Source organism: Rattus norvegicus, chromosome 3 (genome assembly GCF_021556685.1).
Source record: "Rattus norvegicus strain SHRSP/BbbUtx chromosome 3, alternate assembly SHRSP_T2T, whole genome shotgun sequence".
Classification (NCBI taxonomy): domain Eukaryota; kingdom Metazoa; phylum Chordata; class Mammalia; order Rodentia; family Muridae; genus Rattus; species Rattus norvegicus.
The window spans coordinates 92913677-92940769 of record NC_141536.1 but is presented as its reverse complement, the minus strand read 5'-3'; the positions used below and the strand labels follow the sequence as shown (position 1 = coordinate 92940769).

General features: G+C 40.4%; 1 protein-coding gene and 1 long non-coding RNA gene across 4 annotated transcripts in view; one reads left to right on the top strand and one right to left on the bottom strand.

Moving 5' to 3' along the window:
- Positions 1–987: 987 nt before the first annotated feature.
- The window catches only part of LOC147995622 (LINE-1 retrotransposable element ORF1 protein-like), a 93869-nt gene continuing 67763 nt past the window's right edge, over positions 988–27093 (bottom strand). Inside the window, exons 3-6 of one of the 3 annotated variants that reach the window (XR_015683704.1) lie at positions 17997–18126; positions 7134–7204; positions 4444–4535; positions 988–3630 (exon numbers count right to left, since the gene is read on the bottom strand). This is a non-coding gene — a long non-coding RNA (LINE-1 retrotransposable element ORF1 protein-like). Of the gene's footprint in view, positions 3631–4443; positions 4536–7079; positions 7205–17996; positions 18127–27093 lie in introns of all 3 variants that reach the window. The other 2 variants (XR_015683705.1, XR_015683706.1) reach the window with 2 other exon arrangements.
- Positions 21503–25310, top strand: Fshb (follicle stimulating hormone subunit beta). The gene is given in 3 exon segments (NM_001007597.2): positions 21503–21539; positions 22175–22361; positions 23880–25310. Coding segments are annotated over 2 exon segments (393 nt in total). The 5' UTR covers positions 21503–21539; positions 22175–22199; the 3' UTR covers positions 24111–25310.

Below are 27093 nucleotides of genomic sequence, written 5' to 3'. Positions count from 1 at the left end.
CTTTCAGTTTGTTTATATAATGGATCACGTTGATGGTTTTCCGTATATTAAACCATCCCTGCATGCCTGGGATGAAGCCTACTTGATCATGGTGGATGATTGTTTTGATGTGCTCTTGAATTCGGTTTGCCAGAATTTTATTGAGTATTTTTGCGTCGATATTCATAAGGGAAATTGGTCTGAAGTTCTCTTTCTTTGTTGTGTCTTTGTGTGGTTTAGGTATAAGAGTAATTGTAGATTCGTAGAAGGAATTCGGTAGGGCTCCATCTGTTTCAATTTTGTGGAATAGTTTGGATAATATTGGTATGAGGTCTTCTATGAAGGTTTGATAGAATTCTGCACTAAACCCATCTGGACCTGGGCTCTTTTTGGTTGGGAGACCTTTAATGACTGCTTCTATTTCCTTAGGAGTTATGGGGTTGTTTAACTGGTTTATCTGTTCCTGATTTAACTTTGATACCTGGTATCTGTCTAGGAAATAGTCCATTTCCTGAAGATTTTCAAATTTTGTTGAATATAGGTTTTTATAGTAAGATCTGATGATTTTTTGAATTTCCTCTGAATCTGTAGTTATGTCTCCCTTTTCATTTCTGATTTTGTTAATTTGGACGCACTCTCTGTGTCCTCTCGTTAGTCTGGCTAAGGGTTTATCTATCTTGTTGATTTTCTCAAAGAACCAACTTTTGGTCCTGTTGATTCTTTCTATGGTCCTTTTTGTTTCTACTTGGTTGATTTCAGCTCTGAGTTTGATTATTTCCTGCCTTCTACTCCTCCTGGGTGTATTTGCTTCTTTTTGTTCTAGAGCTTTTAGGTGTGCTGTCAAGCTGCTGACATATGCTCTTTCCTGTTTCTTTCTGCAGGCACTCAGCGCTATGAGTTTTCCTCTTAGCACAGCTTTCATTGTGTCCCATAAGTTTGAGTATGTTGTATCTTCATTTTCATTAAATTCTAAGAAGTTTTTAATTTCTTTCTTTATTTCTTCCTTGACCAGGTTATCATTGAGTAGAGCATTGTTCAATTTCCACGTATATGTGAGCATTCTTCCCTTATTGTTATTGAAGACCAGTTTTAGGCCGTGGTGGTCCGATAGCACGCATGGGATTATTTCTATCTTTCTGTACCTGTTGAGGCCCGTTTTTTGACCAATTATATGGTCAATTTTGGAGAAAGTACCATGAGGAGCTGAGAAGAAGGTATATCCTTTTGCTTTAGGATAGAATGTTCTATAAATATCCGTTAAGTCCATTTGGCTCATGACTTCTCTTAGTCTGTCGACATCACTGTTTAATTTCTGTTTCCATGATCTGTCCATTGATGAGAGTGGGGTGTTGAAATCTCCCACTATTATTGTGTGAGGTGCAATGTGTGTTTTGAGCTTTAGTAAGGTTTCTTTTACGTATGTAGGTGCCCTTGTATTTGGGGCATAGATATTTAGGATTGAGAGTTCATCTTGGTGGATTTTTCCTTTGATGAATATGAAGTGTCCTTCCTTATCTTTTTTGATGACTTTTAGTTGGAAATTGATTTTATTTGATATTAGAATGGCTACTCCAGCTTGCTTCTTCTGACCATTTGCTTGGAAAGTTGTTTTCCAGCCTTTCACTCTGAGGTAGTGTCTGTCTTTGTCTCTGAGGTGCGTTTCCTGTAGGCAGCAGAATGCAGGGTCCTCGTTGCGTATCCAGTTTGTTAATCTATGTCTTTTTATTGGGGAGTTGAGGCCATTGATATTGAGAGATATTAAGGAATAGTGATTATTGTTTCCCTTTATATTCATATTTGGATGTGAGGTTATGTTTGTGTGCTTTCATTCTCTTTGTTTTGTTGCCAAGACGATTAGTTTCTTGCTTCTTCTAGGGTATAGCTTGCCTCCTTATGGTGGGCTTTACCATTTATTATCCTTTGTAGTGCTGGATTTGTAGAAAGATATTGTGTAAATTTGGTTTTGTCATGGAATATCTTGGTTTCTCCATCAATGTTAATTGAGAGTTTTGCTGGATACAGTAACCTGGGCTGGCAGTTGTGTTCTCTTAGGGTCTGTATGACATCAGTCCAGGATCTTCTGGCCTTCATAGTTTCTGGCGAGAAGTCTGGTGTGATTCTGATAGGTCTCCCTTTATATGTTACTTGACCTTTTTCCCTTACTGCTTTTAATATTCTTTCTTTATTTTGTGCGTTTGGTGTTTTGACAATTATGTGACGGGAGGTGTTTCTTTTCTGGTCCAATCTATTTGGAGTTCTGTAGGCTTCTTGTATGCCTATGGGTATCTCTTTTTTTAGGTTAGGGAAGTTTTCTTCTATGATTTTGTTGAAGATATTTACTGGTCCTTTGAGCTGGGAGTCTTCACTCTCTTCTATACCTATTATCCTTAGGTTTGATCTTCTCATTGAGTCCTGGATTTCCTGTATGTTTTGGACCAGTAGCTTTTTCCGCTTTACATTATCTTTGACAGTTGAGTCAATGATTTCTATGGAATCTTCCGCTCCTGAGATTCTCTCTTCCATCTCTTGTATTCTGTTGGTGAAGCTTGTATCTACAGCTCCTTGTCTCTTCTTTTGGTTTTCTATATCCAGGGTTGTTTCCATGTGTTCTTTCTTGATTGCTTCTATTTCCATTTTTAATTCCTTCATCTGTTTGATTGTGTTTTCCTGGAATTCTTTCAGGGATTTTTGCCATTCCTCTCTGTAGGCCTCTACTTGTTTATTAATGATTTCCTGTGTTTCCCTAAGTGTGTTCATGTCTTTCTTGAAGTCCTCCAGCATCATGATCAAATATGATTTTGAAACTAGATCTTGCTTTTCTGGTGTGTTTGGATATTCCATGTTTGTTTTGGCGGGAGAATTGGGCTCCGATGATGGCATGTAGTCTTGGTTTCTGTTGCTTGGGTTCCTGCGCTTGCCTCTCGCCATCAGATTATCTCTAGTGTTACTTTGTTCTGCTATTTCTGACAGTGGCTAGACTGACCTATAAGCCTGTGTGTCAGGAGTGCTGTAGACCTGTTTTCCTCTCTTTCAGTCAGTTATGGGGACAGTGTGTTCTGCTTTCCGGCGTGTAGTTTTTCCTCTCTACAGGTCTTCAGCTGTTCTTGTGGGCCTGTGTCTTGAGTTCACCAGGCAGCTTTCTTGCAGCAGAAAATTTGGTCTTACCTGTGGTCCCGAGGCTCAGGTTCGCTCGTGGGTTGCTGCCCAGGGGCTCTCTGCAGCGGCAGCAACCAGGAAGACCTGTGCCGCCCCTTCCGGGAGCTTCAGTGCACCAGGGTTCCAGATGGTCTTTGGCTTTTTCCTCTGGCGTCCAAGATGTGTGTGCAGGGAGCAGTCTCTTCTGGTTTCCCAGGCGTGTCCGCCTCTGTGAAGGTTTAGCTCTCCCTCCCACGGGATTTGGGTGCAGAGAACTGTTTATCCGGTCTGTTTCCTTCAGGGTCCGGCGGTGTCTCAGGCAGGGGTCCTGCTGCTCCTGGGCCCTCCCCCACGGGAGCCCAGAGGCCTTATACAGTTTCCTCTTGGGCCAGGGATGTGGGCAGGGGTGAGCAGTGTTGGTGGTCTCTTCCGCTCTGCAGCCTCAGGAGTGCCCACCTGACCAGGCGGTTGGGTCTCTCTCTCACCGGGTCTCACACACACGGATTCTTAATTTACCTGTGAAATGTTTACATATTTTAGAAAAATCAAAGCTCTCAATCAAAATACAAAAATGTCATGATATGAAGAATTGCAAGCTACTTCTATCAGTGTATCAATACATTGTCAAACACTATTTTTCTGCCCATTTACTGAAATGTTTTCCTAATGTGAAATATTTCAAAATAACAAGGAATCTTAACTCTCTACGAAGAATGGTATTTCCCTGTTAACGCATGTGTACAAGTGTTAGCTCTGAAGATGGGATTGAGCCCAGAGTCACTCTGACGATCATTTGTGAGTATTAAATGCTCAGGTACAGTAAAATAGAAGAACGAGACAAAAATAATCTTGTTTATATCCTTGGGGAGAGCCCTTGTGAGTCCTGCACCTTTTTTTAGAGGTTCCTGAGCTTTCCTTTTGTTAATTTGCATTTTCTTCTTCCCTCAGAGTTGTCCTCTTAAGTCTTTCAAAGCCCTTTAGCCTTTGTGAAAAGCATAATGAACCCATATGCCCCAAAGCTGAGGGGGATCTTCAGTTTGTGCACATTTCCCTCTCAAAGAGGACTGTCTCCTCATTTGTCCTGTGCCCCTGTGTCTGCATCCGTCAGTGACGAAGCTGACATCTGTTGCAAAGGGATGTGGACCCTTCAAGGAAAATCTCATGTAGTACACATCTTTGATACTCCTTGAAGCCTGCCCTGGGATCTGATGTCTAGCAGGGGCTCAAAGAAATGCTCTTTTGAATATGTGAACGAATACTATCTTGTGGCGACTAATTAAAGAAGAATCCTGTAGCTGACATTTGAAAATGTCTATGCTGCTGACTCACCTGTTGGAGGACAGACAGGCGAGTGTTCCCTGATAACTTGGTGGCTTTCCCATCTGTCAGACACACCTTAGCCATGATGATGTGTGTGCTCACTGTAAGAAGAGACAGTTACTCAGGACTTGGGTATTTTTGTACAGCGGACTATTATGTCTGGAATTTAATATTGCTCTGTCCTGCGATATTTATTTCAGGCTTAGTAGAAACATAACTACCTCCTGCCTATCTGTGTCCAATCTAACTATTTTGGAGGGGGATTAGATTCACTGTGCTGGTTCTTATGCTTAAGAAATACCATTTATGCATTCTTTAATAATACAATATTAAACAATCAGCACTTAATATTTTAATCCTGTCAACATGTTGGCATTAGAATTAGCATATTGGTCTTTCTCATGTTTCAGATGATAATGCATATCTGATCCTGCAAATAATATAGACCATATTTGCTATGCTATGGGAATTTTTTGTATTTGTGTTTACAAATAAGATCTTTATCCAACTCAAACTAAAGTTTTGCTGTGAGGTAAAGGTGTTGTGTTACTCATGGCAGCAGTGCCTTATTTAACTGTAAAACTTCCCACACCTAGACAACTTAGACAATGAAGGGAGGCAGCTTAGTAAGTAGTATTATCTCTTACTTATGGAAACTAAGACATAAAGTGATCTGTTAAAGGGGAATTGCACGTTATCAGATACTAAACAAGATCTCTTTGTTTCAACTCCTGGTGCTTGTCAAAAAGAATTGAGCTAAATAAGCCTCACTCTACAAATAATTTAATGATGACCTCAGCTGCGCACTCGAGGAATCTCTGTGAGGGCAATGGGGTCCGGTGAACAGACTCGGTAGGCCTGGTATTGGTGCAAAGGCTCCCTCCAGACAATCATCATCACTAGAATATCCTGTCTCACAGGTTCCCATGAGTGGGGCCCACTGACAGTAGGTTAGTACAAGACCAAGACTGGCATATTGAACATCAGGGGAAGAGGAACTCTTAGGAGAAGTGCAAAAGCATCAGAGGGGATTCTAGGACATGTTGCTATTGTCCTACCCTAGATTCTAGAAGTGGTCCTCAACATGTGGGTCAGGACCCTTTGGGGGTCATATATCAGATATCCTACATATCAGATATCCACAGTGCAATTCGTAACAGTAGCAAAATTACAACTATGAAGCATCAGTGAAAATAATTCTATGGTTAGAGGTCACCACAACATGAAGACCTGTGTTAAAGGTTTGCAGCATTAGAAAGGTTGAGGACCACTGCTCAAAAGGAAGCAGCTATGAGCTCCTTCCTGTCAGTGCCCCCATGGCTATTCACTTCTGTCATTTCCTGGGAAGCAGAGTGGTGGTCAACAGATGGTTGAGAGTGAGCAGCAACCTGCAGGCAGTGGTTTCCTTTGGGATCCAGGCCCATTCTCCCAGCCTGTTAGGGGTCCCATTAACTCTTAGGCTCAAGACCACTTCCAACTCTCATGAATCTATAGTAAAATATGTTTCTCAGATATATTCTTCTACACCACTCTCATTTTTTATTAGCTGTCATTGTTAAGAGCTCGTCATCTGAATGGAATCATAACATTCTGGTGAAGTCAGTTAATGCATGTCTATAAATAAGCTATCACTTTTCTGAATTTCTGCTTCTCCACCTTTAGTCTAAGAATAAGATCTTTAACAAAAAGCCTAAAGCCTACTAAGCACCCAATGGCTATTAGACACTAAAATCAATGTTGCTGTTATAGTCATCATCATTATCATCTTCCAGGACCCAGTTCTACATTTAGAACAATATTTAAAGAATATTAAAATACACAACCAGATGTCTTTCCTACATGAACTTTGTGTAAAGGAGGGTCATGAAATATTCTCACTTAATTGATCATTCATGTCCCCATACATAGAGCACTTTGATGCTCTCAAACTGTGTTTGAACAGAATTAAACTATTTTCTCTCTTTACTGTAATGAGGACAAATTAGCAACAGTAAGTATTCACCACAGATATATTACAACTTTCTAGTAGGAGAAAAGCGTTCAGAGGATTCTGCAATCCTGTTAGTGGGAAACACCTAGCATGTGAACTTGAGAAGCTTGAGAGTTTCTCTCTTTCCTGATCAAGTACAAAAATCCTTTCAGGATGTGTAGACCACACAAGCATTCACCACCCTTCTGTGAGGCTGAAATGGCTGCCAATTCTCAGGTTAGCAAGCCTCCCTAAATTTAGTTCCCTTTGGACTGACTTCATTGCAGTGTTTCCTGCTAGCCATGAAGACAAGAGTTGTAGCACAGAAAGTTCTACTCTTGGTGTGAATATCAGAAAGCCATCAGAAAAGGATACAAGGCAGCCAAAGTATCAGTGGTGCTTTTGTGTGTGATTAAAACAAGAGATCTATGCTCTACTTATTAGGAATAATATTAAGTAAAACTTTACAAGAATATGCTTGTGAAAGGTTTAAGGCATGAGCATTATTAAGTCACTATTCTGAGCCAAATTGTGTGTGTGTGTGTGTGTGTGTGTGTGTGTGTACATGATCTATCAACCTTTACAAAGCTTTATATAAAGAGAGTATTCTTTATCAACCTAAACTAATTCAGATACTTCAAAAGGAGATGTCTGTGGCCACGTAAATTTAAGCTACCTTGGGCTGTCACAAGCATTTGTTCAACAGTGTTGCAGTCCTGCATTCACATACATTGATTGGAAATCAGCTAGAGAGACAGCGGTGAGTGGAATACAGCTCCTTCACTCTGAGCACTGACAGTCCTAGAAACGAACAGGAAAACTGCTGAGAGGAGGCACTAATGCAGACTTGCTTTCTCGTTCCAGCTTTCAAAATGGGTTTCCTTTTCAAAGCCACATCTCCGACACCACATTGATTTATATGTCTGAAACAGAGAGTGCTTTGAAGTGTAATTTCACCAGCAGGACCTCTGAGGATCTGTCTCTAAGAAGACAACATGGCTGATCTCTAAGGACGCCTGTAAATATTAGCTGTTGTTTCCAGAGTGGGCAAGGCAGTACGGGTCTGAAAAGGAGGGTGGGAATAGAGGGGAGTAGATGGTTACAATCTGTATCTGAGGCTGACTTCCTTTTTAAAGTCACACACTCTCACCATCCCAGAAGAGTTTTCCAGACACTCTTCTATCACACTTGAAAGAGAACAGGGAGGCACACAGTATGGTCTTGGAGGCAGACAGGTTAGAAATCATTGCTTTTTCATATTAGCCTGGGAGGATTCAGGATGGGAGTCAGAGTCAAACTAGATCAAGCTCAAAATTATAATAACCCAGATTGCCTTTCAAATCTACAGAGTCTCTCCTGTGCCACATAACCCTTCACACGTCAAGCTGTACAGAAGAAACCATGATAAACTATCACGTTCCATTGCCTCAGATGGGATGTTAGGATGAAGGATCCTTAGCAAATTTTTTCCTGGTTTTATTGTGTGCCTGGCAGCACACTATGGCTTAGAGGTATTAGCATTAAAAAAAATAAAGAAACCGAACTTCTTAAGTGTATGCATGCACTAACAGTCTGCCATTTGAGCAGATCTCCTTGTTTATATAATAGTACCAAGAGCGGAGTAAGATAATTTCGCTAGCCCTCTACCATAGTCCTCCTTGGGCATTGAAAAATGTCATACAGAACAGAGGACAACCTCAGCTCCAACCTAAGGTAGTCCCTGAAGGGTCTAGCAGCAGAACAAGATAGTATTCATACTATTGGTCTTTCCTTTGTAAATTCTTTTTGTAAAAATGGATTTCTGTAGCAGCAGTGTAAAAGGGCTAGTATGTGTAATAAGATATTTATCTAAACTCCAGGAATGCCAGTGAGGAAAACTAATCATGAAGAGTACAGCTATGAAGAACATTGCTGCAGCAAAACAGCCTTCGAAATGAGCAAAATGTCATCGCAGAACAAAAGGAGAGTTATCACCGCTAATGGATAATGCATCATTTAGCACTCGGCTTTTTTCTTGTTTTGCAACCATGCTCTCAGCGGTAGGAACCTGTGATTTAGTAATAGGGCTCATTTCTGCTGCCCGTTGTATTTCATTTATGGATAAGCACAGTGAGAATCCAGGCTACAGTGGCTGTGTGCTTAGCTGCACCTGCCAGTGAGAAGGAAGTCTGAGCAGCTGATGACAATGTCTAGTGCCATCTCTCACCTGGCAGCAGCCACCTGGCAGGAGGTAAATACCCTAGGAACAAAATAAAAGCCTCGGTTGCAGTTTGAAAACCCTAAACTCCAAAACTAAAGAAGCAGAGAGGAAATAAAGCATTGGCCAAACTCCTTCATTTTTGACCCAGACATCAGTTTATATTTTAAGAGCATGTATTCATAAAGTATACTCCTTGGGTGATGAACTATGTGGGGAATAGAGCTGGTTTGTGATTTCCATTAAGGAAGAAGTTGGTTATTGGTGATTCAAGACACAGGAAGGCAAAGCTGTCTTCCCTCCTTGAACTTCTGTCTGTCAAGTTTTAGATCAGCATAAGGTACCGTGATTTCCTTAATAATGTCTTCTTGAAGAATCGGACCCATGGATACTGCTTGCTCTCTCATGGATACTGCCCCCTTCCTCATCATCTCTACCACTCTACCTGACTTCCCTTCAGCATTTTAGCCCAGAGAACAGTTGCCTCAGGTCCTCCTTTCCAACAGCCTGTAATAACAGCCCAACTCCATCAAACGAGAGATAGATGCCCATCAGTGCCACACACTTCCCATCCTCTCTCACCTTGACAATTTAGACTCCAACACATTTTAAAGGTCAAGACTGTAAGTGACCTGGAGGTAAGGCTTGGGACAATTCTAATTGAGCTGCTAAATGGATTTCTCAAAAAGGCCACAGCCATGGTCAAGGACTGCTTTCACATACACATCCAAAGTACCAGGGAATGCTCAATGACACTGTCTGGAACAGTGGGCTCAAGGATGTCCGACTCAGTGGGTGGTGTCTGACTTCCCTAATTCACTTCATGGAGCTCTTTGTATAGGCAAGTTTCCAGAGGGAATTCATGGCTCCTAAGTACTCTTCAGAGAAACACGGGGTTGGCCTCAGGCAAGATTTTGATCAGGAAACTGGGCTTTTCAAGCTCTCTAGCTTCATTTTCCCACAGAATACTGACTTGTTTCACAGTATACATTGATTATTTTAAAAACTATGCCAGAGCCCGGAAAACAGAGAGAAAAGAACAAGCATGTTTGTCAGTGCTATGTTTAATCTATTAAGATATTCTTTTCTATTTTTTGCTCTACTGATATGTAATTGGCAAACTATACAACTTTAAAGTGTCCAACTCAATGTTGGGTACATGTTTCTGCTGTAAAATAAATATCAAAATCAGCCAATGAGCACATCCATCACCCACACCCCTTTTGTTCTGTGGTGGTAAAGAGTATGTGAGGCCCATTCACCTGGCTAATTCCGAGTCTGTATGCATTCTTACATCCTGGTCCCCAGAATGCGGAAGGTCCGTGACCTTTGACTAATACAATCACTGTTAACCCCTCCCTGTTTTTATGTGTCTGGCTTTCTCTATATCTACTTATCAAGTGATTTGCCTTTCTGTGTTTAACTGATTTGACTTGGCATGATGTTTTATAGGCTCATCTATTTCGTGTTGTCACAAATGACTGCATTCCCTCTGAGAGAGAGAGAGAGAGAGAGAGAGAGAGAGAGAGAGAGAGAGAGAGAGCATGTCCACATCCCATTTCCCTTATTCAGTTGGAAATGGACATTTGGACATTTTTATGGTGCCTTTATGCCTTGCTTCTTGTTACTAGTGTTATAGCAAGCACAGGAGTGAAGATATCTTCCCAACAGAGATTACTGTTATGATCTGTGTGTTATTAATTAGGATGCTTGTCACACACAAAACTGGAAAGATTCTCGGGAGACAGAAATCATCTCCACTATGTGTGGAAGGATAGTAAGATGATAAGGCCACATGTGCATTACAGGGGCAGAGCCAGGCAAATTCTGATGGCAAACACCCTGTATTGCCTCCCAACCTACCTGTTTGATTTATAGGTTGAAATAGGATATTACAACTTGGATCCTTCTAGGGTCAACCTAGTTCATTAAAATTAAGCTGCTTGTCATCTTGCAGAATGGTCCGCATGACTATAATACACCTACTTCTGACACCTACTTCAAAAGCCCTGTCACCTACCTTTGATCCTTAAATGTGCCAACACACACAAAAGAACTGTGTTTTTTATTTAACTACTTTTTCAGGATCATGTCTTTTAAAATAGAAGGGGCCAGAGAGATGTCACATCAAAAGCAATTGCTCAAAGGAAGAAGTTTAAACTTAACTGAAACTGATTTTTATTAGCATATTAGAGGACATATTCTGGTCTGAGGGTGGATGACAATAATGAAGCCACTGCGGAGCCTAAAGGGTAACTTAGTAGTGGACTTGGGCTCTTAAAATCCTATTGTCTATTCTGAAATCTAAGTAAGAAGAATGACCATTGACTGAAACCGTATTCTTCTGTATTTGAAAATGTTAATCATGCCAGTGTTCCCAGAGTTCTGATCCCTTCAAGGATGCTGACACCTAAGTCCTACAGCTGATTAGCTGTTATCTATAGACTTCTCTGCATAAAGCCACAGCCCAACCTCCTCAGTTGTCAACTGTGTCTCTCTCATGCCCCTTATGCACTCTGGAAGGCAGTGTGCTCTGTTTTCTAAGGCCCTTCTCACTCCTACTGTATTTTAATTAATGTTTCAAATGTGCATATAATACATTTGGATCAAATCCATTCCCTCCCTTCTAGCTCCTCTCCTATCCACCCACTGCTCTGACTCTCCCGCCCCAGAGCCATCAATATTTGCTTGCCAGCGGCTCCTCAGATGAGGGTGGGAATTTCAAGAGCCCCATTTGTGCTGAGGGTTTGGCTGGCTCGATTTGTACTCTCATCCACGTTGCCTGGAAGTGCAGTTTTAATGGATCTTCATTCTTCTACTCTTACCCAATGACCCAACTCCGATTTTTTAACCACCTCTTTTTCATGCCAGCTCAGTGAGAACCATAATGCCCTCTGTTTATGTCCTCAGCTCCCCAGGAGGCCTACAAAGGATGTTACTAGTGGCGCAGATTCATAATTTACCCATGGCGTCTGCTGCTCTGGCCCCCTATTTCAATGTATTCCCCGGAGCAGATGAAGTCAACCATATACGTGTCAAAATCCTTACCAAGAACATTGGAGCTCAAACAGATGACAAAGAGAGATGTTGGCTTCCCTGCTGGGAGAGAAGTGTTCTCTCTCTAACTTTGATCCATACTTTGTCACATGCCTTTAAAGAAAATAGCATTTCTGTCCTGGAACCATTCCCCAAAACAGCACCCACAGATCTTTCTCTGATAAGTATTAGTTCCATCTCAAGAGGGTCTAATCTACTCATTTAAAAAAAATGGATTTCCTAGCTCTCATTTCACCTACAGGCTATTTGCCAGAGAAGCAAAACCCCCATAGGTATGCCCATTTTATAATGTAGGTTTTGCTGTCACTCATGATATAGAGTAGATGTAACGGTAAGTGAGGACAATACAGAGAAACAAACACATGTGAGTATCTCAATAATGCCCATAGGAAGTCATTCGTGTATCTCCTCACTTACCCTTCACTTGATCCTCACTACGCGAAGTACCCAGAAATTGTCTCTTTGTCCTGTCCTCCAAGCTGCCTCTTTCTACCTTTATGCCCCTGGCCTATCGTGTGGTGTGGGCTCTCTGACACCAAACCCATAGATGCCTTTCTCCCAAGCTTTTCTATGGTGGATTGGGTTTTGAAAATTCTTCAGAGATGAAGTTAAACTAATATTGGCCTATGTCTCTAATAGCTTTGTGTCAATGGGCTATGCTGAAAGACAGTAGGGAGGAAGAAGGGAGGGGTAAGGGAGCGAGCTAGAGAGAGAAACAAATACATGCACTCGTGTGCACGTGCGCGCACGCACAAGCACACACACACACACAGAGACACACAGACACACACCTGTGGTTAAAAAGTTTGGCCTCCATACTTTAGACATTAAAAAGAAATAAAACAACTCTGCACCTTGAAAATGGCAATCCTTCCTCAGGTTTTATATTTTCAAGATCTCCAGGTCAACATTCAAACTCACACCCATTTCAAAAATCTTGACATTCCTAGACTTTCATAGTCTTCTTCAAAGGGAGCCACCATAAGCCCTTGGCTAAGAAACAGCGTCTTCCCGGGGTGAGATTTATTCAGCTAAAAATAATAAGGACTTGAAATCATAGTAGTTTACACAGAATAGAAGTTGTTTCCTTCTCTCCTAAAGTTGTAAAGTTATGCAAATCTGGAGTCAGACATGTAGCTCTGCTCTGAGAAGTCCTGGTGGCTCAGGTGAATTCTAAGTCACAGCCCCTCTATTGCCTCCTGTGAGCCCAAGAGACATGAACACATCCCAAGGAGCAACACAGGGGCAGAATGGAAAGGGGAGTAAAGTTTTACCGTACATTATCTTAAAAGAAAGAAAGCTGCATGGTGGTACATACTTGTAATCCCACCACTTGGGAGGCTGAAACGGAAGGACCAGGAGTTCAAGGACAGCCTGGCCTATTCAATGAGCCCTGTTCCATGGTGGAGGGGGATGTCACAGAGCTACTATATGGCGTCGTATTTAGACACTCTTACTCAGAACACTGCCATGTCTAACTGCAAAGGTGAAGCATTATTTCTGTTCCAAGCAGCTATGTGCCCAGATAAAAATCCTGTTCCCACAGAAGGAAGGGTAGAGTACAAGAGGAAAGCCATTAGTCTCTGTCACATAACATTTCTGATGTTGCTATTTTTTCTGTGTTAAAAATAAACACTGGAGCCACCTATAATAGGGTGACTCAAATTCCAAGACTTAAACAAAGAGTTGAATGGTGAGTCAAAATTCTGCCATTCAATGTAAATATAGTCAAGTCACTCAGTGATGTTATCTGTCCTATCTGTCCTGCCATCTTTAAAAAAATCACCACCAGGCCTGATTCAGAAAAAAGTTAGATAATAAAATGCATAGCAATATTTTTGTTGTTGTTCATTTGATTTTTTATTTTTAGAATATATAGAGAGAGTCTCATGTAACCCAGGCTGGCCTCAAATTTACTACGCATGTAAGGATAACGAGGAGTTGGAATTGCAGGTGTGTATCACACTCAGTTTATCTGGGCTCAAATCCAGAGCCTTGTGCATGCCAGGCAAGCACCCTATCAACTGAACAACACCTCAGGTTCCAAATGCAATTTTTGAAATAGAATATAAAGTAACTTTTCCATGAAAAGTAAAATTTCAGCAATAAGTTAGTTTGTATCTTAAATGGGGCAACTAAGTAGTGAATTGACAGGTGACTCAGGGATGTGAGCTTGCAGGAGAACCAGAAAGTACCCAGAAAGTACCAATATTTGTAACGACATCATCACCCCAATGTCTCAACATTCTCTAACATGTAATGATTAGTAATGGATATGAGCCTGGAAAAACGGTTGTTCTCCTTGGGTAAAGCTCTATAATTCTGCATTCTTTTTAGTTGAAAATAGATTCTTCCCTCATATAACACATCCCTGTTTCCCACTCTTCCCAGATTTCCCTCATCTCATCTCTCCCAGATTCACTCCCCCTCCATTTCTCTTCAAAAAAGGGTGGTTTCCAAGAAACAACAGCCAAACACAACAAAGCAAGATACAACGAGACAAGGCGAAGTCCCTCATACCAAACTGGACAAGGCAATCCGATAAGAGTAAGAGAGCAGGCAAAAGAGACACACACACACTCCCACTCTTGAAGTCCCACAAAAACACCAACCTAACAGCCATAACATATACACAGAGACCCATAGCTAGCCATTATGCTGAGAAAAAGTCTAAATTGGAGCTCTCCATGGGGCCTCTCCCCTCGAAGCTCAGGAACCCTACAGAAGAGGGGGAAGAAAGACTGTAGAGTAAGAGTAAATGGAGGATATCGACTAAGCAGGTCTAGCAGGGCCTCACAGAGACTGACGGGGCTTGCATGGGTCTACACCAAGCCCTCTCTATAATTCTGTATTTCATAGGTAGTCATCTCAACCTTTTAGGACAGGTCAAACGGCCATCGGAAAAGCTGTCAGTTTCGTTTGTTTAATTGATTTCTTGTCATTGCTGGAATGTTCCATTCTCTGGCCACTGTTATTGCTTCTGGTCAGGCTGTTGAAAAGCATTGAGAAGACAGACCGGGAAGTCCATCCACTCCAAGTACTGGACTCCCATGAACATATCCCATTGGCAAACTAGTGGAACCACCTCCCAAATGTTCTGCCACCTTAACACCAATACAGAACCAAGCTGCTAGCACATGAGAGAAACACTGTAAAGGTATCCAAACCCCAGCAACACCCTACGCACGTGTGTAAATACAAACAAAGGCACAGTGGAGCTGAAGTCCACTGTAAAGGGACTAGAAGTAGCCCTGACGTTATTAGTACCCAATTTCAGATGTGCAACATGCACCTAAAAAGCCAGATGCATGGGTGTGTGTCTGTGGCCTGAGGACTGGGGAGGGAGGAAATGGGAGGATCCCTGGAGCTCACTGGTCTGCCAAACTTATAACATCCAGATTCAGTGAGAGGCCCTGTCGCAGATAATAAAGGAAGATGGGAACTGAACTAACCATCTGACATTCACCTCAGGTATCTATATGTATACGAACTCACGAGTGCAAATATAGGCAACACATAGCTTCACACACACACACACACACACACACACACACACACACACATGCATGCATACACACACACACACACACACACACACACATACACACACTTCATCTTAAAGGGTATGGAAGGTAGAAGATATTAATTGTAAATGGACTAAAACAGTTAAGATATCTGAGCTGTCCATGTCCTGGTTTCCTCATACCTAAAAGGGAGGTGATTGAAGTGTTTATTTCATGGTCGTGAGGGCTGAATTGACTAGAATAGAACATTATAAAATGTAGACCATCTTTGTCACTTAGATATTGAATGGGCATTGGTTGTTTAGTGCCCCACTTTCTATCAAGCCCCTCGAATTAATGATTTGCAGCATACTTGCTATACATTTTCACTTCTGTTACCTTCTTGAGATTGGTTTCTTCCCTCCACAATTGGCTCTTTTATCTGCTCGATTTATCCAAGATGTAAGAAAGCCAACAATGGGTAGGGAAGTGAAGACATAGCTCCAGGCACTGGGTACTTCCCATACAGTGAACCACACTAACTAGTAAATAGGTACCTTATTGGAAGTAATGGCAGGAATATTGGTTATCCTTGAAGGCTCTTTGCTTACAATGGCAATGAGGACTTTAACACCTACTCCTGACATTTAGGTTTTTATTTGCAGTGTGGAGATGCTCACAATGCCTGCTACCTAAGGTGGCTGGAAACATTCAGGGTATGTTCAAACACATGAGAGCATTTAGCACAGTGACAGCTCAAACATTTGTGCCTTGTAAAGTGGAGACAATAATACCTCCCACAACAGACATGCGTACTAAAGGTATGAACGCCTCATAAACCATTATCCCAGTGTCCTCTGTGTGTGCACGTGCATACAAATAAGGTGCAATTTTCAAAAGGAGAAAGAAATAAAGAAGCTAGCAGGCACTGTGTACTGAGAACTGTCAATATATGACTACCCTTTCAGCATAGCCCATATCCTTCATCAATAGATTGTTAGCTCCCTGAATGGACAGTGCATCCTTACAACGTTGTTCTTTACTTTCTAGAGATCTGCCAACCAGCATCAAACTGAAAATGAAAACCATAAGTATGTGTGCAGTGCTTACTCTATGCATGTTTTAATTGCTGTAAGCCTAGAAAATATTTTTAGCTTTGTGCATTATCGGGTGACCGATCGCAAACCGACTGACTTCTTACAGGAATATCATCATGGAATACTGAGAGTACTGTTGCTGCTTTCAACAGCACTCCGTTGAGAGAATTTCATGCCAGTTTGGTCTACTGTGCTCTGAGCAGAGAGACTATAACGGAGATAAACATTTCATCGAATCCTACTGCTCCATTATCCCCTCTGCTGAAATAAATTAAATCCCCAGCTGGCGGCCCCTGTGGAAGAGAAAAAGAAGTTTAATACAAAGTCTGACTCTCCTGACGTCTTCCCAGAAGAGGGCCAACTACTCTGTCTTTATATTGACAAGTATTCACTAATAGTGGGCTGGTTGTTTTCTCATTGTTATTATCAGGTGACCTAGCCTGCCAAAGTACAGTGCTCATGGAGCAGGCTTTAGACCAGTGAGCAGATCAAGCACACTCAGCCACTTCCTCATTAGCCACAAGGTCGTACAGTAGAATTACCCAGCAGAAGTCAAACCGGAGCCATGGTAGGACTGGACTACTTTCTATTAGCACATTTGAAACCAAGGCTAATGTTAAAAAAGAATAAGCGAGATTTCTACTTCTTATTCATATATCTAAATGAATGTCATTTCTTACGTGTTTGGGACAAAAATCATTAATGGGAGAATTTATACACGTTCTTCATTTGTTTTTGAGATCCAACGTCTATTTTAGACTTCAAAGAGCACTTTCATTTATTATTAATCAAATTCCAAACCTGAAATAACCACATGTAATTGGGCTATATTGGGCAGCAAAAACCTATCCTAGTCTTTCTGGATCGTTCAATGGGGTTATGACAACAAAAATTAGGCTGTTTCTAAAGGGACATTATATCACATAGGTTATTTATTACTTTGTGGTCTAAATGAAGTAAGTATACTTAAATATTTAAAATAATCTCAAGAATAAATAAAACAAAGCCAAATTATGCTAGATATTTAAAGTTTTATGTCTCAAAACATGTACCACATGAACAAATGAAAGGAGAAAGAAACATTTCTGTAGTGACCATGTAACTTCTAGGGATTTCAGCTCAGATAATTGATTGCTTTAAACTCAAGCATGAATGAATTATTTGAAAATTTCCTTTACAAATCAAAGGAGGAGATGTACCACAGAGCACATATGTGTGTGAAAGAAATGGCCACAGAGCACACGAGTGAAGATGTGTCACCAAGCACATATGTGAAGGAAATATGCCACCAAGATCATGTATAAAGGAGATACACCACAGAGTTCATGTGTCTGGAAGCTCTGACATCTTGCAAGAGTTGGGGAAGTTGGCTTATCAGGGTTCTCAGAAGAGAACCTGTTTATTTATATATATATATAAATAAAGTAGGATGTACCGTAGATACTCAAAAGAAGCCAGACACTGGGACTACAAAGGATGGATGTGGTTCAATCCAATAAAGAGGGATTTAATAAGCTTCCCTGAATAATATTCACTATTCCAGCAACATTGACCTAATGTTACTACACTCAGCCTCAAGAACATTTTGATTCTGGGGGGACTGGAAGACAATGGTAAATATATCAACCAGTGACCTGTCAAGACAGCAGAAGGAGCATACCTGATAAAATATAGGAGACCCAAGGAATTGCTGAGAAGCTACATAGGAAAATGAATCAATGCAGAAAAGCTCCCCTTACCCTCAAGACAGACAAGGTTGCTGAGGGTCTGCCAGAGGCCAGGAGAGAGCCTCAGGAGAGGTCAAAAGCACATCAGGGATGTCCTCAGAAGACCTGGGTCTGCCCATAGAGAAGAGCTCTTCCTTGCAACCTGTGGATACAGGAAATACACAGTCACACCAGTAAATACAGGGAGAGCAAAGCTCACACTTCCTCTTCTTTTGGCTAACTTGTTCCCTTGGAAAGGTAAAAGCCTATCCACATAGCACTCTGAGAGGTGAACCTGCAGACGCCCTCCTTCCTCAAGCAGCAGAACAAAACAAGAAAAAGGTACCAACAAGCCAGGGAAGGCATGCTCAACATTGAGAAAACTGTGAGGTTTTCATTTTTTATTACATTAATAATAACAATAATAAAACAGTATGTAAGAATACCCAGTGAGCTACTGGAATCAATTAAGAAATATATGAAAGAGATGAGCTAAACTATAAGGTCTGTGCAACTGAGAAGGATGTGGGGCCTCTTGACCAGCCAAGGAGAACAGGGCTATTTTAGAAGTACGCTAACTGAAATAAATGTAATCATGAACTGTAAAAATATGGACAATTAGAGTAGCTTGACTTTTTATTTGAAATTAATGAACTTTGTTTAGAACTCTTCGCTGCTATTTCACCTAATAGTGAGATCTGTAAGCCACTCAAAGTATAGCTCAGTGAGTGGAAGCAGAGAGACCGGATGAGAACACCAGCTTTACTCCAACCAGTGTGTAGCCTTGCATAGTTTCATTTTCACATCTTCCAAAAGGGAATAAATAACTCCTTCCAAAAGTTATTGTCAAGATTATGTATGAATACATATTTAATATGCTTATTTATGCATTTAGGGAATAGTGGGCACTAATGTAGAGAAGTTGCTAATAGCTTTAAGTATAAATTTCAGCAATTACTAACATACATATATGTATGAATTATTGAAATACAGAAATTGATATATGACCACATAAATACACTTTGTCAGTGTGAATTAAGTACATGTAAAAGTATATTGCAAAATATAAAGTATTGCAAAGAGAAATACTAATTTAGGACTCCTTTAGAAAGATTTCCACAATTCTCAGCAAGCCCCTAGTCCTTACTACTAAACAGTGGTGTGGGTATTGTTTTGTGGTCCCAGTTTTACTGGGAAAAGGAAATTAGAGACCAGCTTATGTCCTACGACCATGACTCTTGTCCATAAGCATCTGAAGCTACCACATCCTGCCCTTCCACCAACACCTGCCCTCCCAACAAACCTACCCACCTATCACACCTGCCTACCTATATCACCTGCCCTCCAACCACACCTGTCTTCCTGCCACACCTCCCCTCCTACCACACCTGTCCACCTGCCACACCTGTCTACCTACCACACCTGCCCTCCTACAACACCTGCCCTCCTACCACACCTGTCCACCCACTACACCTGCCCGTTCATCACACCTGCCCACTTAGGGTACCTGTAAATTCACCACTGAACTCTAACTTTCTACTTGATTGGTGGTTGATCTCCCCATGTTCCTGCCTAAAACCAGAACCTCCATATATGCTCTAAAACCATCTGTATTCGTGTCTTTAAGGACACTCAAAAATCTCTCCAGGTTTTCACTGTATATAAACATCCCCATCTCCATATGAGCATTCATGTATTTCTTCCTCTTAAAAATAAAACTAAAAATAAACTATTTTTACTCTGCTTCTACATTGCTCGATTACATAGTTTTCTTGTTAATGCGTGTAGGAAAATTCTTAAAGGAATTGTCTATGCTCACTACATGATATCTCTTCTCATTCTTTTAATCAAATACCAGGTTATAGCCTCCACCCACTCAACTTCTCTAGCTAAGGATTAGATCTTTTCATTTCAAGATGTTATACACCTCTGAGCCCTCCTCTTATGCAGCATTTGGCTTACGTGATACTTCCCCTTCCCTGTTACATTCTCTTTACCTGGCTTCTAGGACACTACATTCTCCTCAGTCCATACACACCTCAATGACACCTCTCAACCTCATTTGGATGGAGGAAAGGGAGAGGAAGACGGAAGAAGAAAACAAGGAGGATAAGGAGGAAGAAGACTCATTGTATCCTTGAGATTGTAATATTGGAGTTTAACCAGTTTCAACTATTCTATTCTTATTTTTTGGTAATCTCATCCAGCGCCATGCCATCAACTCCAAAAATTACACCTTCAGTCAAGATGCTTCTCTAAATCTAAATTTACCAGTCTGTGTAAGTGTATTATAGACACATCAAGGTCAACATACAGAATGTCTTAGGTTTTCCAAAACTGTACATCCTTAGCCATCCCATCTTTCTTCCACACTCAGTATCAACCCAGCAGTGATGTTCTTTCTAGTTTCAAAGTGTTGTAGCGTGACTCAAAATATCCATTGATCCCACATTGGCCCAAACAAACAACATGTCTTACCTGTGTTACTGCAAACCATCCTAGTAGTATCTTCCTGCTTCTAGCCATGTTTCTCTATACTAGCAACACAGTAATGAGAAGGATTCCTTTAGAGCAGATTATAAAACTCTCTACTCAAAGTCCTACAGTGGATCACATCACACAGAGTGAAAATCAAAGTACTTACATTGGACTCTAACCTCTGTTATATTTCTGACACATTCCCCTAACATTTTTAACCATCGATCCTTGTTTCCAAACCACACTATTAATTAATGGATATTACAAATTAATAAATGAATTAAACAACCTCATTCTCTATGGAGTTCATAGAATACTTAAGAAATGGGTATATGAATAACTACAATCAGAAAGTAGAGATCATAACTCTCCTTAACTTTGGCCCTAAATTAGAGGTGAAACAGCTCTGTGTGGTAAAGGTTGGAGAACTTTGGGGGCAGAGGGAGAAGAGACAGGAAAGAAGCAAGGACATTGGTGACAGAGAGGACATCACATGCAGAGATCTGGTGGGATTCATCAGTGTTATAATTCGGGAATAACAAACAACGTTCACCTTCTTCATAAAGCATAAGAAAAGGGGGGATTGAGACCAGGAGAGCTGAATGTGGTCATAAGGAAAGACACAGCCCATAGGAATAAGGTGCAGAAGTGTTTCCTATCTGTTCATCCACTTGGAGTGTTCAGTCTGTTCTTGGACCAGTCAATTAGACATATTTTGGTGTCCTTTCTCAGTGGAGCCAAAGCAATGCTCAGAAAGGATTCCGAGTTCTTCAAGTTAAAGATCAGAAAGAACAGTCTAGACTCTAGAGGCACATCTAATTTAGCAAGGTGAAGGAGTGGGTGTGCTGCCATATCAGATTCGGTTTGTACAGAAACCATCATCACTAAGAGCATTTTCTGCTCTGTGGCATTTAGACTGCTTTGGCGAGGCTTGATCTCCCTGTCTGTCTAAACAATGATTCCCTTTCAACGGGCTTTGTGTTGGTATTAGTCACGTTAACACCCAGTAAATCCATGGGGTGTTAGGATTGTATAAAAGATCAGGTGTGACTTGATTCAGTGTTCAGCTTTCCCCAGGAGAGACAGCCAACTGCACAGGTGAGTTTCAGCACTTGGTGCAGCAAGGACAGGTACTCTGAAGATTGCAGATCTTTGGGATTTAAAGAAGGGATGAGACGTCTCTGTCACTGATTCTCTGTCACTGTATAGAAACTTACTCTTGCTAACTTGGCTTCTTGTACGTGGTCAATGTGCTGTTATGAAGAATCTGACTTACAGAGCAGTTTGCCTAGCTTCTGACATAGACTTTTCATCAACAGATGTAGACAAACAGAAACAGACGTTTAAATTGTGATAACAAAGACGCAATTACAACGTGTAAATTTTAAACAAACTACTCTTTAGAAAACTGTTAATGAATTGGAAAATATAAGGATCACAATTATCTGATTAGAGTAATCACTTTAAGATAGTAATAATTCCATCTGTAAATACTGCTTTGGTTAAATCGTCATACTGGAGTTTTGATCTATTTGAATCTACTTTACTCTACTATAGTCCCATCCCACACCACACCACACCAAACAATGAGGATTATTGGTCCATGAAGCAAAAAGTAAAAAAAAAAAAAAATCAGTGCTTGAGCAGAATGTTTGAGAAAGATGAGTGGGTTAACTGCTTCTCAACTGGTCAGTTTTCACTGTGTTTTTATTTGATTTCTCTATTGCTACCAGGACATAGCTGTTGACTTACCTGGCCATGATGAAGTCGATCCAGCTTTGCATCCTACTCTGGTGCTTGAGAGCAGTCTGCTGCCATAGCTGTGAACTGACCAACATCACCATCTCAGTAGAGAAGGAAGAGTGCCGTTTCTGCATAAGCATCAATACCACTTGGTGTGAGGGCTACTGCTACACCAGGGTAGGTCCTGTGCTCTGCTGGAGGCACGGGGCTGGGAAGCTATATGAGCCAGGATTGATGAATTCCTACTTTATCAATGTTTTAATTTCCTAAGCAATAGTACAAGTTCTATAGTTAATACTGGGTTGTGAACGGGTTCATAATTACAATGTCAGTTTGAGGCTGGGATTTGATTTGGATGAACTTAGTAAATCTTAGAATTAGATATACTTGGTAACATACCAACTATTTATAAATAGAAATTATTTCTATGCCATATTTTCTATGTAGAAAAATCGTATATTCAATCATAAAGAACTACAGTATTTTCTATGTAGGCAAGTTTTATAATCACAGTCTTGACTTTGACATAGAGATAATTTCAAATATGAATCTATGTCACAGAAAGACACAAATAGCACCTTATAAAAATTGTCGTTAGATCTGCTTGCACTTAGCTGCCTACTACTAGTAGCCTGATAGCACAATCAATTCTGGCAGGCTCTTTAGATTCACAAGCCCACCTCCACCTTAAGCCTTTGAGAGGACAGAGACACAGAGGCATTAAGTCACTAGCCTAAATTCACACTGCTTCTTTGCATTAACACAAGCAAAGAGAGAGTTCTCAATAGCCTCCTTTTAACCCATGTTACCTTGTCATTCGTTTAGAATCCCACATCACAAACAGAAAAGTAGAACTTCCTGATGAGATGCACTTTATTTAATGATAAAATAGTTTGATCAAACTCTACTTCCCTTCAATGTATTGCCCATGTCTACGGCTATCAATGAAGTAACATGGCACCGAAATAAAAAGAACAACAGCTTCATTTTCTTCCCTCAGCACAAATAGACTGTCCACTGGAAAGTGTTAGAAGGAAAAATGTGTTGTTTTTTAAAGAAATTCTTATATGCAAAGTATATGTCCTTGGAAGGTAATAGCACTACAAAGTAAATATCATTTAAAAGGGGAGAACTGTCTGCTAAGCAGTGGAATGATTAGCATGTTACAAAAGTTCATAAACATATACTATATAATGTATACATTGATTGTATAATGATAAGCATTAATATTCATATCATATTATTTTACTTCTTTATAAATGCGAAACAATATATACATTTCCTGAAAGTTAAGCTTTAAAATTTGTAGTTTAATTTGTCATTAATATATCTTTCAATTAAGTATGAAAAGGCAAACAAAATTCTAAATCATTATGTCTCTTTTCAACATTCTTCAATATTGATAGTCAAAGTACCTTTGCATTTTGACAAATAGCTAATACTCTGATATGGTCATAGAAATTATGAAAGAAATTACTTGCATTTTATGTAAGACTTCCAGAACAATTAGCGAGCATTCCAGAAGAATTGGAAAATAAAGGACACTGCATAGGTGGTCTGTGGGGTTATGTGGTTTGAATAGTTAAATGTGACAGCATGCAGAATTAAATTACGGTGTCATTTTAATTAAAATGAACAAAAACTTCAAATTACATATATTATATATTCTCATCCTCCCTTCCTTGAACTCCTCAGGATCTGGTGTATAAGGACCCAGCTAGACCAAACACCCAGAAAGTATGCACCTTCAAGGAGCTGGTGTACGAGACCATAAGATTGCCTGGCTGTGCCCGCCACTCAGACTCCCTCTACACATATCCAGTAGCCACTGAATGCCACTGTGGCAAGTGTGATAGTGACAGCACCGACTGCACTGTAAGAGGCCTGGGACCCAGCTACTGCTCCTTCGGTGAAATGAAAGAATAAGGAACAATGGACATTGCCATTCACCCACCCTTGTCTTGAAGGACCATGATATCCAAAATGTCTGGGTCTGCTCTGCACTGGGGCTGTAAACCACTGCCTTAGGGACCATCGGCTCCACTATTGTCCACTGTACTGACAGGTAGTGAGGAGGAGCTCAGGACTGGGAGTGCCAGGGCCAGGACTCTATACCACTCATCTTTCCCTCCATCCACACTGTTGATTATCTAAGTCATTCACTCTCAACTCACAGCTTGGGGCGGGGGGGTTGGAGGCTTTAATTTTCAGCAATCTTAGGAATCTTCTAGAGCAACCCTTTCCTTTAGACAAAGGGATGCATGAGTCCAGAGGGAGGAAAGGAAAGTGGAAATCTGTGAAAGAACTAAACCTAGCATAACCATCTGCTTTTCAGAGCCATCAGACTTTTAAAGACTCCAGCATGATTGCAAGCGAAAGGTCTAAAGTCTGCATGGAATTCAATGAGAAACTCAATGGTTTCCTTAAGGAAAAGAAAGGCAAGTCTTGCCACATATGCCAGGAAATGCTGACGTAGCTGGCTGAGGAAAGCTGTCCTCCACAAGGTTAGGATACTCAACTCTTCCAAAGCATGTGGAGTATTGAGACAGGGTTGAACATTTGTGGATTGTTCTATGCAGATGAAGACAGAGGAAGTAACCAAGCTCAGAATTTCCAAGGTATTGCCACCAAGTTCTTTAGTTAAAGGAAAAGAAAAAAATTAATTTGGAACTGTGAATATAGTCTACATTTATTCATTACTTTAAGAAATGATCAAATGCTGCTAGGATTCTGCAAAACTCCCTTGGAATCAAAGAAAACAACAGTGAAAGTGTTTGATAGGTGATCTAACCAGCTTTCTCTCCCATGCAGTGAGAGAAGGGTTTGAAGTGGGTTTCAAAGAAGTTTCAGTGATTAATTAAATACATTTAACTTGCCTACAAATACACCTGTATAAATTAATGGTTATATAAAATTAACCGTGAGGGAAAACTGCTGTTTTCTAGGACCCCCTGCTTCTCTTTTACCTATCCACATTCTCCTTAATCTTTTGTTCCTTTCAAATACATCATGAGTCAAATTCTTTTAAAGCTGTTAACTCTTTTCATCATGTACCTATTTCACAGTTATGATGTTTGATTAATTTATTTAAATCTTATTTTTTTAATAAAAGTGCTACTGATGAAAGTCAAAGTTTCATTGTTTTATATACAAACATATTACCTACCTACATGTCAATATGTTTATAATATTGCTAGGAAAAGCCTTTAAGTATAATTCCTAGTGTTTCTACAAAAATTACTTATTTTCATCTTTGGAAAAATTCAATGTTTTCTGCATTTCTAAAATCATTTTGGTGTTATGCTTCCTATCATTTTTAAATCATTTTTGTGTAATGTTGGGGAAAACAGAGAAAGAAGAGTGCACAGAGATACTGGAGGCTCTCTGGTTCATTTCTTCACTGTTGGCAATGGAAGAGTTGCAGCTGTTAACGTTGAATCAACAAGATCATTGTCTTAGTTGAGTTAGTCTAAGGTAAGATAACAATAGAAATGGATTACTCATAGTTCTAGATGACAGGGGCTTAAAAGCAAGACACCAGCACACGTGATGTCTAGCAATTGCCCTCTCTGTGTTTCAAAGAAGGTGCCCTTTTGCTCTATATTCATCCAAATGATAGATTTTATTCCCAGGATTCCTCTATCATGATATAATTACCTCCTTGAATGTCCATTAATACCTCCTGTTGTTTAGTCAATGTTCTACTGCAGTAAAGAGACACCATGACTGGCAATTTTTATAAAAGAAGGTATTCTGCTGGGGCTTGCTAACAGTTTCAGAAGTTTAGTCCATTATTGTGGTGAGTAGCACGCCAGCTTGCAGACAGATGTGTTGCTGGAGAAGGAGCTAAGAGTTCTACAACCAGATCCACAGGCACCAGGAAGAGAAAGACTCTCAAAGCTCACTTCCAGTGACACACTCCCTCCAACAAGGTCATACCTCCTGATCAGTTCAAATAATACCACTCCCTGATCACCAACATTCATCTCTATGAGCCTATGGGAGCTATTCGCATTCAAACCACTATACCATCTCAACAAGAATGAAATCTAATCTGGAAGGCACATAAGCATTCAGATAGGTCACAAAGGCTGTTCACAAGAGAATTAGAATTAGAACCCTGGTCTTTGGGCTCTTATGGTAGCCTTCCTTCTCTATGGCACACAAGTTTTTCAGAGATGGAAATAAAATTGCATTAAATATGAAAGAAGCAAAGGGAAATACAGGGTGTAGAAAAGTTTATTGGGAGGAAATTGGGAATGGGAGGGATACGAAGGCAAAAGAGAAGCATTAACTAAAATGAAGGGGGTATTTAAACTATGGAAAGTAAATGTCATGAAGCCAGAATAGCCTATTTCGGAAGATACCACACACTTGAGTTTCATGAGACAGAAAACTCAAGCTGGAACCAAGCTTAGAATACCTTCTATACAGAGCCAGTAAGTAGCTTTCCTCTGTTGGTTTCTGCTTTCAAGCTCCTGCTTTGAGTTCCTGTCCTGAATGCTCTCAATGATGGACCACAACCTATAAAAATGAAATAAATACTTTTCTCCCCAAATTGCTTCTGTCTGTGGTGTTTACCATAGCAACAGAAAATCAAACTAGGATAGAAGGTAACCAACTACTCTTTGATTGAATGTGAGACTCATTCCAGAAAAGGAAATCCATGTATAGTAAACTTTGTGTAATATGGGGGAGTTCCTAGACCCTAGGGGGGGACTAAATGTTGTTTGTGTACATTAACAAAGTACCAGACTGTCTTCTAAATATTTGTATGTTTCTACACCTACGCAGATGTGATTTCAGCCTTCATCAGAGAAGCCTCTCTTTCCCCAGAATGGTGTTGAATGCAGAGACTCATGGCTACATCAGGCACTGAGAATAAAGGACACATAAGGACTCACCCATA